Consider the following 12,895-nt stretch of genomic DNA (forward strand, 5'->3'; position numbering starts at 1 on the left):
CCTGATACACGGAAATAGGTCAGCTTGATGCTGACATCCGGAAGGATATCATAAGATATGAACAAGTGTTCATATCTGCAGGAACAGGAACAAGTGGACAGTGTCCAGGTGATACAGAAAATAAGTATTCCACAACAAGTATAATAAAAAAATAATATTAAAAAAATATTTTTAGTTTTTTAATGTCTCCTCCACTGACCGTAAATGTTCCCGAAAAGGCCTCGAAAAGGCCCACAGACCATTACTTGCTAATCACAGTTGTAGCTTGTTTTGCGGCTCCGGACACATTTTATTCGTGAGACTAGGAGCACAAATGGCTCTTTTGATCGTAAAGTTTGCAGACCCCTGGCCTAGCCAATGGGTATTTACATGGCTTCTGTTTTTATACTAACATTCACGTCTTAATTCTGTATTTATTGCCTTATTCTTTACACATATTGGAGTAACTGAACACAACATATTTTTCAGATGGTGACCCTGACGTGATTTAAATTTATGTATTTGTTTTTATCCTTGTTATGATGGGTGGATGGATGAATGGACTTACATCCAATATTATTTCTTGAAATTGCAATTAAAAAACTGTTCAGCGATTCATGAGATAATTTTCTAACAGACAGATAGCGCTCACTGCAAAGGTTAATGCCCCAGTTTTACCCAAAGATATTGTGCAATATTTTTTTAACTCAGACTATTTGCTGGAGATCATTTTTGACTACTACCATACCCAACTACAGCTCTCTATCTGTGAAACTGACTGGGTTAGAGTCATCTTTGTGTTCAGAGTTAGTTGGTCATTGCAACCGTTTTAATTTCAGGTCACTCCAAAAGTTAATCACCTGTAGAGGTATATGTCCATGAAGTATTTGCTGAAAGTTTCATTAAAACTGATCCACTGGTTCATGAGATAAGACAAGACAGGAAGACAGTCACAAGTAAAACTTTGTCTGCCTCAACTTTTAGAACCTGAAAGGAAAATAAAAATGACATTAAATGCTTTGAAAGTAAAGTTTTCACTTATTTTGTGAAATATTTTCAGTTGTGCTTAATGTTTACAGGGTTTTGAAGTATAATCCTGTCAACAATGTGCACTTTAATTAGTTAAAATTGTGCAAAAAAAGTGAAAACTTCATCTTTGTCATCTGAAAAGAAATGAAAGTGCAGCTGGTCCTCTGTCACCATCGAGTGGTTGAAAGCAGAACAGCAGCTCTGAAACCAGCTGAAAGCACTCGGAGAGTGATTACCATCCAGCAGCAAACACAAGCAGGTCTGAACAAGTTTTTCAGAAGTTCATTTAGAAAACTGGTTCTTTCTTTTTAATTATTTGTTGATAAGTTTTATAGATGAATTTGAATGAGGTTACCTTTGCTTTTTTTGTTGTTTCTGTGGAGCTAAATGTAGCAAATATTGAAGCCAGACTAGGATTTCTTGGTAAATTGGTTTTATATTTTTTGTGTTTGTGCTTTTATTTTCCTAAGAGATGTCAGAAAAACATTTGGAAAGACGCAATCCCTTTAGAAACTGCATCCCATCAGGTCGCCAGCTTCCCCGGACCCCTCCGATGACGGCTGTGAAGAAGCAGCTGAAGTTCTGTGATCCAGAGAAGTGCAAGACCCCAGACACAGATGTATGTTTGTTTTATTGTAGTTGTTTTTTTATATATAAAATGTCATATATTGACACAATCAATTGTATTTCCAGGTTGACACAACAAAGCAACAAAGTCCAGCTCTTGGGTGCAGCTTTACTGAAGCAGGTGATCTCCATGCTCTGTAGACTCATTGAACTTTGACTAACTAGACTCTTGCTAAAGACAGGAAAAGTGATTTGGTCTGTGTTTTTTTTTATTTTTATTTTTTTAAACTAGCTAATCTTGACACCTTGCTGAAGGGGATGAAGGGCTATCAGCCCACCCAGAGTGACTTGGAATTCATTGAAAAGATGAAGGAAGAAAAGCTTGTTAAAAAGCTTCAGGTAACTTTTGGTATTTTTAAAGTTGCACCGCTCATGTGTTAAATGTTCTGATTTACGGGTAAAATTGTTTTGTTTTTGATTATTATTTTTATCCAGGACGATTTGCAAGATTTGCAGAAGCTGCTGAAGAATAAAATGATGGCCTTGGAGCTTGCAAAAGCTTCCAGGAAGATGACCCAGGATGAACTTGACAAGGTATTAAGAAAACTTTCACCAAACATCCTGAAAAACCTTCCAGCTTCTCAGCAGTAAACCCGTGTTTGGTTTTCAGCGAGATGGTTTCTTTAAGATCTCAGGTGGTATAAGGTTTTCACCTGCTTACTGCTACTGAGTTAGAATTGGGTGTAGTAGAAGCTGAGAGTCATACTTTGCTCACATTCTGAAAACTAACGCAAGTAAAGCAACAACACTATCAAGGTTTGACCAAAACAGCTGCAGCTGTCCTGTCTCAAAGTGCTGTGACAGTTTTGTTATAAAAGTAAATGCATTTTTGGAAAGAGAACCATGACCTATTGCAAAAAAAAATAAAGCTCATACTGCTGGGTTTAACATTGAAGTAACAGGAAGTAAAGTCAAAAAGAAATGTCTGAATGTGAACAGAGCGTTAGTACGACCACTGAGAGCACAGTAGAGACTAATCTGTTTCTTTACATAATTTTGAGTCACTATGAGAGAGAGAAAGAGGGTCTTTCCCAATCGGTGGCTACTCCCTTGCCCTAATCACTCCTCACTACGTTTGTGTGTGCCTGCGGAGGGTTGGCCATGTTAAGTCCCATCCAAAACCAACTGTGTACGAGTGTGAGTGGCTTATTAAAAGGATCCATGATTAGTTATAACATTAGACTTTATTTGATAAACATGTATTTTAACTGTAAAATAAAGGCTGTAAAAATACTGTAGGCTGTTCAGTTTTGTAAATTTTAAAAAATATATTTTAACACAGATGGAGCCATTTTATTTACACGCAAAGCATTCTGGGTAAATGATGACGTGGATAGGTCCTCGGTGTGAGCGAGCTATATCCACCCTGAAGGTTAATCTTGGACAGAGTCAATCATCAGATATATCCGTCCGTGTAATATATTTTTAAACTTTTGGTTTAAAAATTATAAAAACTAAACATCCTACAGTGTTTTTACAGTCTTTATTTTACAGTTAAAATATATGTTTATTAAACAAAGTTTAATGTTACAACTAATCATGGATCCCTTTATGCCCTCCACAGCGAGTCTGCATCCAGTGCAGACTTGAGCAGCAGGTGTAACACCAAATAGTGGTCGACATGGAGCACCGGACGTATAAATACAAGTTCCACATGTGTTTTGTACACATTTACTAATCAAACACCTCACCAACAAATACAATTTCACAAAGACTATATAAATTATGTTCAATTCAACGTTTATTAAAGACACAGAGCCCTGGTTCATATTTAAAAAAAAGAAAAGAAATGAGAAAAAGTAAATAAATGATTAAAAATATTAAAAGTACAATTGTTTTGACAAGTCAGGACACTGTTACAAATACAGTCATATCTGAAAACACTCTAAAATGTGGGCCTAATTAAATATTTTCTTTGGTCTATTAAAAAAGTGTCTTCTAGACCAGTGGTTCCCAAAGCTGGGGTCGGGACCCACAATGGGGTCCCAAAACATCAAGTTGGGGTCCTGAAAAGATTGTCTGAATTAGGCCTAATTATATTAGAAAATAACAACTAACATTTTTTTTGCCTTTGTTGTTACAAAAGAGTAAGGTTAGTGTACTTTAAAATAGACAAAAATAACATAAGGAATATTGTCACTATGGTCTTATTTTTTGATGCGAAAACAATGTTTATGGTCCAACAAAAGTTGGGGCTTAGGTCTCTGCTGTTGGTATTTTGAGGGTCAAAGGCTGAAAAGTTTGGGAACCCCTGTTCTAGACGATCCAGCAGTGTTATTTCACCAGCATTCAGTCGCTGCCAGAGCTTGGACTGTTACCATGGTAATGACAGCTTCCTGTTCTGGTAGAGAGAGGAGAGCCCGTCTCAAAAGCTGAGGGTGTATAATTAGACCTTACAGCACCATCGAGGGGACTCACTTCAGCTGCGAGGGGGCTTCACAGCGATTGTAGGGAGTAGCCAGTGATTAAGAAAGGCCGGAAGAGTTTCAAATAAAAAACCCCAGAGAGACCCTTTTCTTAACGGGGGCAAATTATATTTACCAGGCGCACAGTTCAAGTCTACACCACAATCATGTAATTATCCTCAGTTATTATAAGAATGATGTTTATATTAAAAATAAAATCCACTTTGCATCATAGTCTATATACACTTAAAAAAATATAAACTCCCCATGTCAAGTACACAATACAACTGGAACCTGGATTCATCCGTGAACATCACTCTTCTCCAGCGTGCCAAGGGCCATCAGACGTGCATTTGCCCATGTGGGTCGTTCCTACGCCGAACAGCAGTGAGATCCAGACCACAGTGATGGCGTCGAGCTTGCAAATTGGCTTCACGTAGGCGGTTACGGACAGTCTGAGGTGTGATGCGTCTGTTGTGCAGACCAGTAAGTAGTCTCATCAGCTGTCTGTGTCGCTGGTCGATCCCCCAGGTAGACGAGCCGGATGTGGCAATCTTGTGCTGGAGCGGTCACACATGGCCGACGAGGGTGAGGTCGATTTGCAGAAGTGCCAGTCTGTTGGAAACAAACTCTCAAACGGGCTAGGGTCCAATAATGGACATTGAACCTTGCAGCTCTGCTCTGGTAGACATCCCTGCGTCCAACAAGCCAATGGCACGCTCCTGCATAACTTATGACACTGGAGGCATTATGATATGTGACAAAATAGACATTTTGGGGTGGCCTTTTATTGACCCCAGTCTAAGGATTGTCCAGTTGTTGCTCTTTTTGTCTGATCACCCACTGGACATGCCCCACCCATGCACTGAGTAAAAAAACAACTCGCTGAGTAATGCTCACTGGCAGCAAGTTAAGATTAAAAATTATACACAAATCAAGAGAAATATTACCTTTGTACAATAAAATGTCAGCAAATGCTCATTTACTGTTGTTAACTCACCATGGAGCAATATTTGACATGGGGCGTTTATATTTTTTAAGTGTAAATGCCTTGAAATTTGCCTCTGTCTATTTAGGAACCTCCTGCCGTTTCTGACACTCCCACTTCAGTACTACAATGCTTCATGTCCTTTACAAGACTTGTTAGCTTGGTAATACTGTATATCTCCAAGTTATCCTCCCATACATATATGTCAGTGTTAAGCTAATTTTTCAAAGAAACCATAAACATAGATCATTCTGAAACTGTTTTGTCATGAAATCATGAACATCCACCATTTTTAAGATAAATTTTGTTAGTTTAATGTGTGTGTGTGTGTGTGTGTGTGTGTGTGTGTGTGTGTGTGTGTGTGTGTATACTTGTTTTTTCCTACAGTTAGGACCATTTGCACCATAGTTACTATCAAAATGAGGTCTTTGTAGCTCTACTGTGCTTTACTGGTTAGGTTTAGAGGTATGGTGTGAATTAAGTTTTGGTTCAGGTTAGGGTTAGCTATAGACCAGTAATGGTTAGTTTTAGGGGAAATGTCTGGGTTAAACACAAACACAGATGAATGGAAGTCGATACAAAATCCTCAGTTTGATGCAAATGCATGTGGGTGTGTTTGTACTTGTTTTTGTCACCTATTTAGGACTGTTTCTGGTATACACACCCACCTTGTCAAGATCAGTAGTCCTAATGGTGACCAAAAACCAGTCCTAATATGGTGGATATCTATTTTTGGGTTGGGGGGGGGGGGGGTTAGGTTTGGGACTAAGGTGTGAATTGAGTTTAGGTTAGTTTTAGGGTCGGGTATGTACCTGTGAGGTTAGCCTTAGAGTTGGTGCTCAGGGTTGGGCTGTAGAAATTCCTGGAAATGAATGGAAGTCAATGAACGGTCCTAATAAGAATAGAAATACAACTTGTGTGCGTGTGTGTACTTGTTTCTGCTGTAGAGTGAGGACCATGTTTTGTTTTTAAACCAACGAAGTGAGGACATTTTTTGGAAGTAGGAGGTGGCAGAGTAGGGGTGCTCTGCAAGGGAGGAGCAATGTACAAATAGGCGGTGCTTTGTAGCAGCAAGCATTTAGGCAGCTCCACGTGGCTACCACCGGAGATTCAAGGACCTGCTTGAATGAGTCAAAGCAACACCCTGGGTATGTTTTGGTTGAAGGAATGACATAACAAAGCTTATAGAGCTCAAAAACATATTTGGCTGAGCCAAGTTCAAAAGAAGAAATGCCAGTTATGTGACAAAACGGGTATAATCATGTTGTAACCTAACCACTATGTTTGTTTCTTTCCAAAATATATGATTGAGACTTAAAGCCAGGTTGGAAAATATTTTCAGGATGTTTTTTTTTTTTTTTTTGAGGATGTGAAACTCTATTATGGATTTCATACTGATAAAAAATAATTGAAAATTGGGACATTGCTGGTGATGAACTGAATTAAGCCTAAGCTGATATTATTTGGAAATATTTATGCTACTGCTCAATTTTTTTGTATAAACATTTATTCCATTATTTTGCATGTTTGAATACTTTTTTGTTAACTTCAATAATGTCCATAAAAGGTAACTGGATTCTTATTTTTTTACATTTAAAAGTATAAAAATTTACCTGATACCTGGGTCAGGATTCCCTTAATCCAAGCTGAATGTTACAATGTGTATTTTGCCAAGATTCTCAAATTAGATTATTTTATTTTATTTTTTGTGTATTTGTGTGTTTGAATGATATGCAGCATATCAAAGACACTTTAAGGTTGCATCTCAATAGGCTATAAAGGTGGCCAACAATGATCATGCAATTAACCGAATGTCTTGCAACTTTCATGAAGCGCTCAACTTCCTTATGTGAGTCACAGAGGTTTGCAGCAAAGTTTTAAGCATTTTTTAATAGAAAATCTGCAGCATATTTCCCTTTGGGATAGACATTATTGTGGGTGTTTTTAACTCATCACAACCGTTGGTTTGTTTGCACCTTTGTACATGAGCTCACCTTTGTCTTTGGATTATTTAAAACTGGTTCAGATCTGCTCGTTTCTACTCTTAAGTGTACTCTTGATTTAACAAAACGTTAGGACTGCACTTGAGGGAGGTACAAAGTGGACTAAGATGTTTACTGAATCCACAAACTTTTGTGGATGATAATGAAACTAACATTTAACCTCCTGTGCTTCTGCATCTCCAACCCTAAATAGTTCCCCTCCTGTGAGGACCTAATGAAGTGGGCCAAACTGGTGCTCAGAAAGACGTCTCCTTTAACAGTGCTTGATGATCTGGACATTGAGTCTCTACTGGTCAGTATAACAACTGAAGACATTCAGAGCTTTATGGAGGAGAAGAAGAAAGAAGTCGATCAGCTTAAGGCAGCGGTGGAAGAAATGTAATTTTTAAAATGTTTAACCTTTTCATATATTTTTACTTGCTAATGCATGGTTTCTCTAGAAGCTTTTAAGAACCTGATTACACTTTTGGTTTTGGTTCAGGTTAGGGTTCGCTATAGACCAGTAATGGTTAATTTTAGGGAAAATGTCTGGGTTAGACATAAATACAGTTACAAAAATGAATGGAAGTCAATACAAAGTCCTCAATTTGATGCAAATACAAGGATATGTGTGTGAGAAACTGCAGCTTTTCTTCTGCGTTTCAGCCGTTCATTTATACCCATTGCTCTTGTCCTCTCTGAAACTGAAAGTTTCTGAATCCTGATCTCAAAGTGGAGATCTTTGGTGTAAATGTGTGGAAAAACTCCATGTGTGTGTACACAGGTGGCGTTGCCAATAAGTTTTCTGCACAGTGAACGGGAGAGAGCAGAGTGTTTTTGTGCTACTCACTCTTTTTCAGCATATATGAGCAAAATCAACAACATGGATCCAAAGGAACATCAGTGAATTCACCAGTCTCTATAGAATTGTGGTCATGCTGACATTGTACATGTGATACACACAGCTTAGCCTGGCATTGCCACATAAACTCAAAAATATGCTTTTTCTACTTTATCATAACACACACATCATCTTGCCAACACCCTCCCAGCACACATGACCGTTTGAATCAAAATACAATCATTTAAAAGTTATAGTATAAAAGTTCTCACTTTTTCTTATCTGGCAAACCTGCCTGACATACTACTACAGAAGATCCATGTAAAAGTAGGCATGTTTTTGCTACATTGTTGGGAACCATTTTTCAGAGAAACGCATCCTTATGAGGACCAAATGCGCCACAGCCCCACGGGTTGGGATGCTAATTTTGGGTGGGAGGTTTGGTTTAGACCAAGGTGTGAATTGAGTTTAGGTTAGTTTTAGTCAGATAGGTATCTGTGACATTAATTTTAGGGTAAATGGTCAGGGTTAGGATATAAAAATGACCAAAGAAAGAATGGAAGTCAATTCACGATGCCCACAAGGATATAAAAGTGTGTGTATGTATATAACTGCCTCAATTCATGGGCTGCACCCTCATGAATGGCCACGTAGGCCGCACCTTTCCCAGTCCGAGTAGGCTGCATAAAACTGCTGTGAAATGAGAATTCAAGCCTTCACTAGAAAAAATAAAATAAAATAAATTGGGTTTAACTCCAGCATCAGTACTTGTAGTTGCATTTTATTTACCATCTTATTGCAGTATGACTTTCATCAGAAATTCTTCGTTCTGTGATGAATTTCCAAACTACACCGACTTGGTAAAAAAATAAAATAAAAACTCCATCTTTGTTTCTCTGTTTGCTGACGGGGAATTGAATCTGCGGATTGGTCCCAGTAAACATTGAAAAAACAGTTTCCAGGAATCGTTGGTGTGTAAACAGGGCACTAGGCTTATTTTCTAGGATGATGGTTTTGCTGAAAAACGATGAGCAGCAGAAGAAACCCTCTGATTTTTATCGTTAACTGTTAGTGCAGAAAAACTCTTGGCTGCAGCCGCCTGTGTGCTCATGTGCAGTTTCCCACCTGGCAAATATTTCCTAACTCTGTGGTACAAAAATAAGTATGAATGCTATACATTGTCATCACTTTGTGTTCCCACACAATGTTAAAATTTGTGCTCTGCATTTACCTCGTTACACGTGAGGATGCATCCAAGTGGAGCAGTGGGAAGTTGTGTAAGCGCCCAGGGAGAAATTCGGAATGAGGTTCTTGCTCGAGGACACCAGAGCATTTGTGCGAGAATTGAACTTGCAACTTTTTTGGACCCAGGTTGGCTGCTCTATCACTGCACCACAGCCACTGTCCACTGTGAGGCCAGGATTCTGAAAACTGAAAACAGAACGAGGGCTGCTGTGGTGGTAATGAGCAAAACGCCTCTGAAAAGCTGTGGTTTCACTCAAAACTGAAACAAGTCAACTGGTCCATCTTCACCACCTATTTAACAGCTTACATAATTTACACTAAAAGGCTTGATTGGGATATAACCTGGAACAAACAAATGGCTCCTACATTCACATCAACACAGGTGTAAAACTAGAATTTGGGTTGTTTACAAAGAGATTTTGCTTTTTATTTCTTTTTACTACTTGCACCTTGTTTCTAATATTCAATTAAATGTTCAGGACTTTTGCAGTAATTTTTGTAGAAAAATAATTAAAAAAAGCTTCTTTTTTTAAACATTACAGCCCAAACTTACGTTTAAATGGCTGCTTCTGACCCTGTTGACCTATTTCACTCATGGTGGTATTGATTGGCGGAAAAGATGAAAATCCAAGAGTTGCAGTTTTATTAAACTGGAACAAGTCTTGAAGAAAAACATGTTTAGTTTAATGAACAAGGAAAACCTTTTATTTTTTAACTTGGCTCTCATACCTCCATAAAATTGAGTTTTAACATTCAGTGTAACATCTTAAAACTGTTTTCCATTAAAGGAAAAAAAATTGTATAGGTCCTCTGGACGGGTTCTTCTTTAATGAAACGTTTCGTCTCTCTTCCAAGAGACTTCTTCAGTCTGAGAGTTTCAGGCAAATTCAGGCTTTTATGTCCTGCCTCCAGGTGACTGATACATCACATGACCATCGTTCACAGGTGACTCATACTTACATCACCTGGCTATCGTTCACAGGTTACTCATACTCACATCACATGGCTATCGTTCACCCTAATTAATACCTTAAACTGAGACGTTTATTTTCTAAACATGTCCCAGTAGCTTTCAAACCCCAGAACACATTACGGCAAAGGCTGGTTCACCCCAAAGATCCGGTGCCCCGGCACAAACAGAGCAATGTTGTATATGCTGTTAAGTGCCAGGAGGACTGCGACCAGTTATACATCGGGGAAACAAAGCAGCCACTGTTCAAAAGAATGTCCCAACACAGACGAGCTACATCTAATGGCCAGAACTCTGCAGTTTTCACTCATTTACAGGCCAGCGGTCACTCTTTCAGAGTTGAGGATGTTCTCATTCTTGATAGAGAGGAACGTTGGTTTGAGAGAGGAGTAAAAGAAGCCATTTTTGTGAAGAAAGACCGTCCATCATTAAACAGAGGTGGGGGCCTCCGTTTTCAGCTGTCCCCCTCCTACAGCGCTGCCATTGGCAGTATCACTCCACCCCCTGTTAACAAAAGGTATTAATTAGGGTGAACGATAGCCATGTGATGTAAGTATGAGTCACCTGTGAACCATAGTCATGTGATGTGAGTATCAGTCACCTGGAGGCAGGACATAAAAGCCTGAATTTGCCTGAAACTCAGACTGAAGAAGTCTCTTGGAAGAGAGACGAAACGTTTCATTAGAGAAGAACCCGTCCAGAGGACCTATACAATTTTTTTTCCTTTGATTTTTTACCTGGATTACTGAGATGCATCAGGACATGTTTTCCATTAAATGTGGCGTTTTTGTTTTTAAAGGAATGAGACAGCTGACAAGAAAAGAGGGCAGCTTGAAAATCAAGTTGCTTGCGAGAAGGTAAAGGCTTCAACTTGAACCATGGTTTTGTGAAATTATTGCGACTGAATTTAAATGTATCCCCTCATTTTTCAGCTGAAGATCCAGGAGCTGGTGAGGCAGCTGGCTGACCTGAAATCTGAATTATCACAACAGGTATTTTTAAAATTTATTCATTTTAGAAAATCAATTATTTGCTTTTAAAAGTCTGTTCTCAACTTAAAACATACTTGAAGTCTCATTGCGTGTACTCTGAAAGGAGTCATATCAGCCTCCTGAGGTGCAGAAAGAACCAGAGGATCTGGAGGAACCACAAGCCACAAAAAGCAAAGAAAAATATCAAGGAAGTGGAAGGAAGGAGGTGAAACTTTGTGAGGCAGCAACAAATGGTAACTCAACCAGGCGTAAACACACAAATGAGACCAAGTCAAAAGGAAAGAAGAGAAAAGACGTTTTGGGAACGAGGCCAGAAGAGAAGCAACAGAAATCTGCATCAGAACCAAAGACTTTAAGGTCAGCCCGAGGAAAACCACGAAACAAACAGGAGGGAGAGGTCTCTGAAGCGTCTGAGCAGGTGCAGAGGGACAGACGAAGGCCTGCCGGAACCGGCCCGAAAACAGCTTCACGAGCAGAAAGTCAGAAGGAGGTGAATCCTGAGGGGAACCGGACCACTCGAGCCGCTTCACAGAGCGGGAAGAAAGGAGCCGCGGCAGAAGCTCAGCCTCTCGGTCTGAGGCGCTCAAAGAGGATTGCCAACAAAAAGTAAACCTTTGTTTCATTTGTTTCTGGTGTTTTTCATGAAGAATGAAGTCAGACTGAGTTAATGTAGTAATAATCTCCATCAGTGGAATGACTTTACTCTATTTTCTCATATTCTGACCTCAGAAAGCTACCTGTCCCACTCAGTGCTCCACAGATTTTAAATCTTGTATTCCAGGTGAGATGGAAGGGTTTCTACAAGAAGTCTGTGCCAAAAAGGATTTTTTGGTGTAATCAAACTTTTTATTTTCTTTTCTTACCTTGTCCCTTTTTTAAAAATTGCTTCTTGGTGAGTTTATATCTTTGAAAGTTGTGGAGTGAGTTGGAAGTTTTTAATGGCTTTTTTCTTCATATTTAAAATACTTTGGACAACTGCTTTATCGAAATAAAATTATTTGTTCAGATCTTGTAAATTCATCAGTGATGCATGTTCTGCAAAGCTTGTGAAATGTCACCATCCTGGGCTTCATCACCAACTAGACGACCTGCAGAAACTGACTTCTGAAAATAATTAGCCTCCTCAACAGCACAGCTGTAAAGGAGGTAGATTCTGAGCATCTCCTTCACCAGCGGTGGAACACTGAAGCAAGTGGCTCATGGGAGACTGCAGGCACTAAAACAGTGGTTCTCACTCCTGATCCTCAAGGACCCCTAAACTGAATGTTTTAGTTGTTTCTCTGCTTTGGCTCGCCTGATTTAAATGGAGTGATTGACAGATCTTCTACAGAACTAAAACTTATTGAAGACCAGGGAAAAAACTAAAACATGCAGGAGGGGTCTTTGAGCAGGATTAAGAGCCACTGCACTAAAGGGCCTAACATACTCGATCCAAAGCTGAACTGACTCCTTAGCCTGTTAGCTTTAGCGTTAACCCCAATGCTATCACCATATACTGTATATATGTATTAGCTCAGCGCTACACATTCTCCTCTCGTCACTGAGGTCCTCCATCCACATGACAGAGAGGAGAAGGTAGAAATGACTCGGTCTGCAAATGAAAATATGGATGGAAGACCTCAGTTTAGCTTGTTTGTAGCGCTAGCACTGAGCTAATACGTAGGCTGTGTCCAAAACGGCAGGCCCGGTCCTCTGAAGGCCGAATTCGTCGGCTGCATACGTCACAGCGCCGCGACGAAGGACGTACAAAACCGAAGACTCCTCCGAAGCGGCCGACAAATGTGTCCTTCCTTTGGCCTGATTTGAAGGACAGGTCTGATGGATCCTTCCCGGCCCA

At 39.5% G+C, this 12,895-nt stretch overlaps 1 protein-coding gene across 1 annotated transcript; it reads left to right on the plus strand.

Annotated features, from left to right (window-relative positions):
• The first annotated feature begins 1,201 nt into the window (after positions 1-1,201).
• LOC106527430 (neurofilament heavy polypeptide) lies at positions 1,202-12,074 on the plus strand. Its single transcript, XM_014022314.1, has 9 exons — positions 1,202-1,267; positions 1,479-1,627; positions 1,702-1,756; positions 1,868-1,974; positions 2,071-2,169; positions 7,225-7,409; positions 10,866-10,923; positions 10,999-11,058; positions 11,162-12,074. The coding sequence occupies exons 2-9, from the start codon at positions 1,481-1,483 to the stop codon at positions 11,666-11,668; spliced, it is 1,218 nt and encodes a 405-aa protein (XP_013877768.1). The 5' UTR covers positions 1,202-1,267; positions 1,479-1,480; the 3' UTR covers positions 11,669-12,074.
• Positions 12,075-12,895: the final 821 nt, after the last annotated feature.

This window comes from Austrofundulus limnaeus, unplaced genomic scaffold (genome assembly GCF_001266775.1).
Source record: "Austrofundulus limnaeus strain Quisiro unplaced genomic scaffold, Austrofundulus_limnaeus-1.0 Scaffold323, whole genome shotgun sequence".
Classification (NCBI taxonomy): Eukaryota; Metazoa; Chordata; class Actinopteri; order Cyprinodontiformes; family Rivulidae; genus Austrofundulus; species Austrofundulus limnaeus.

What these genes read in the sequence shown, in the direction of transcription:
- LOC106527430 (XM_014022314.1), top strand. Translation starts at nt 1,481, where the DNA reads ATGTCAGAAAAACATTTGGAAAGACGCAATCCCTTTAGAAACTGCATC. An exon ending in AGCTTGTTAAAAAGCTTCAG is followed by an intron (nt 1,975 to 2,070) that starts GTAACTTTTGGT and finishes ATTTTTATCCAG; the next exon opens with GACGATTTGCAAGATTTGCA. An exon ending in AATCTGAATTATCACAACAG is followed by an intron (nt 11,059 to 11,161) that starts GTATTTTTAAAA and finishes GTACTCTGAAAG; the next exon opens with GAGTCATATCAGCCTCCTGA.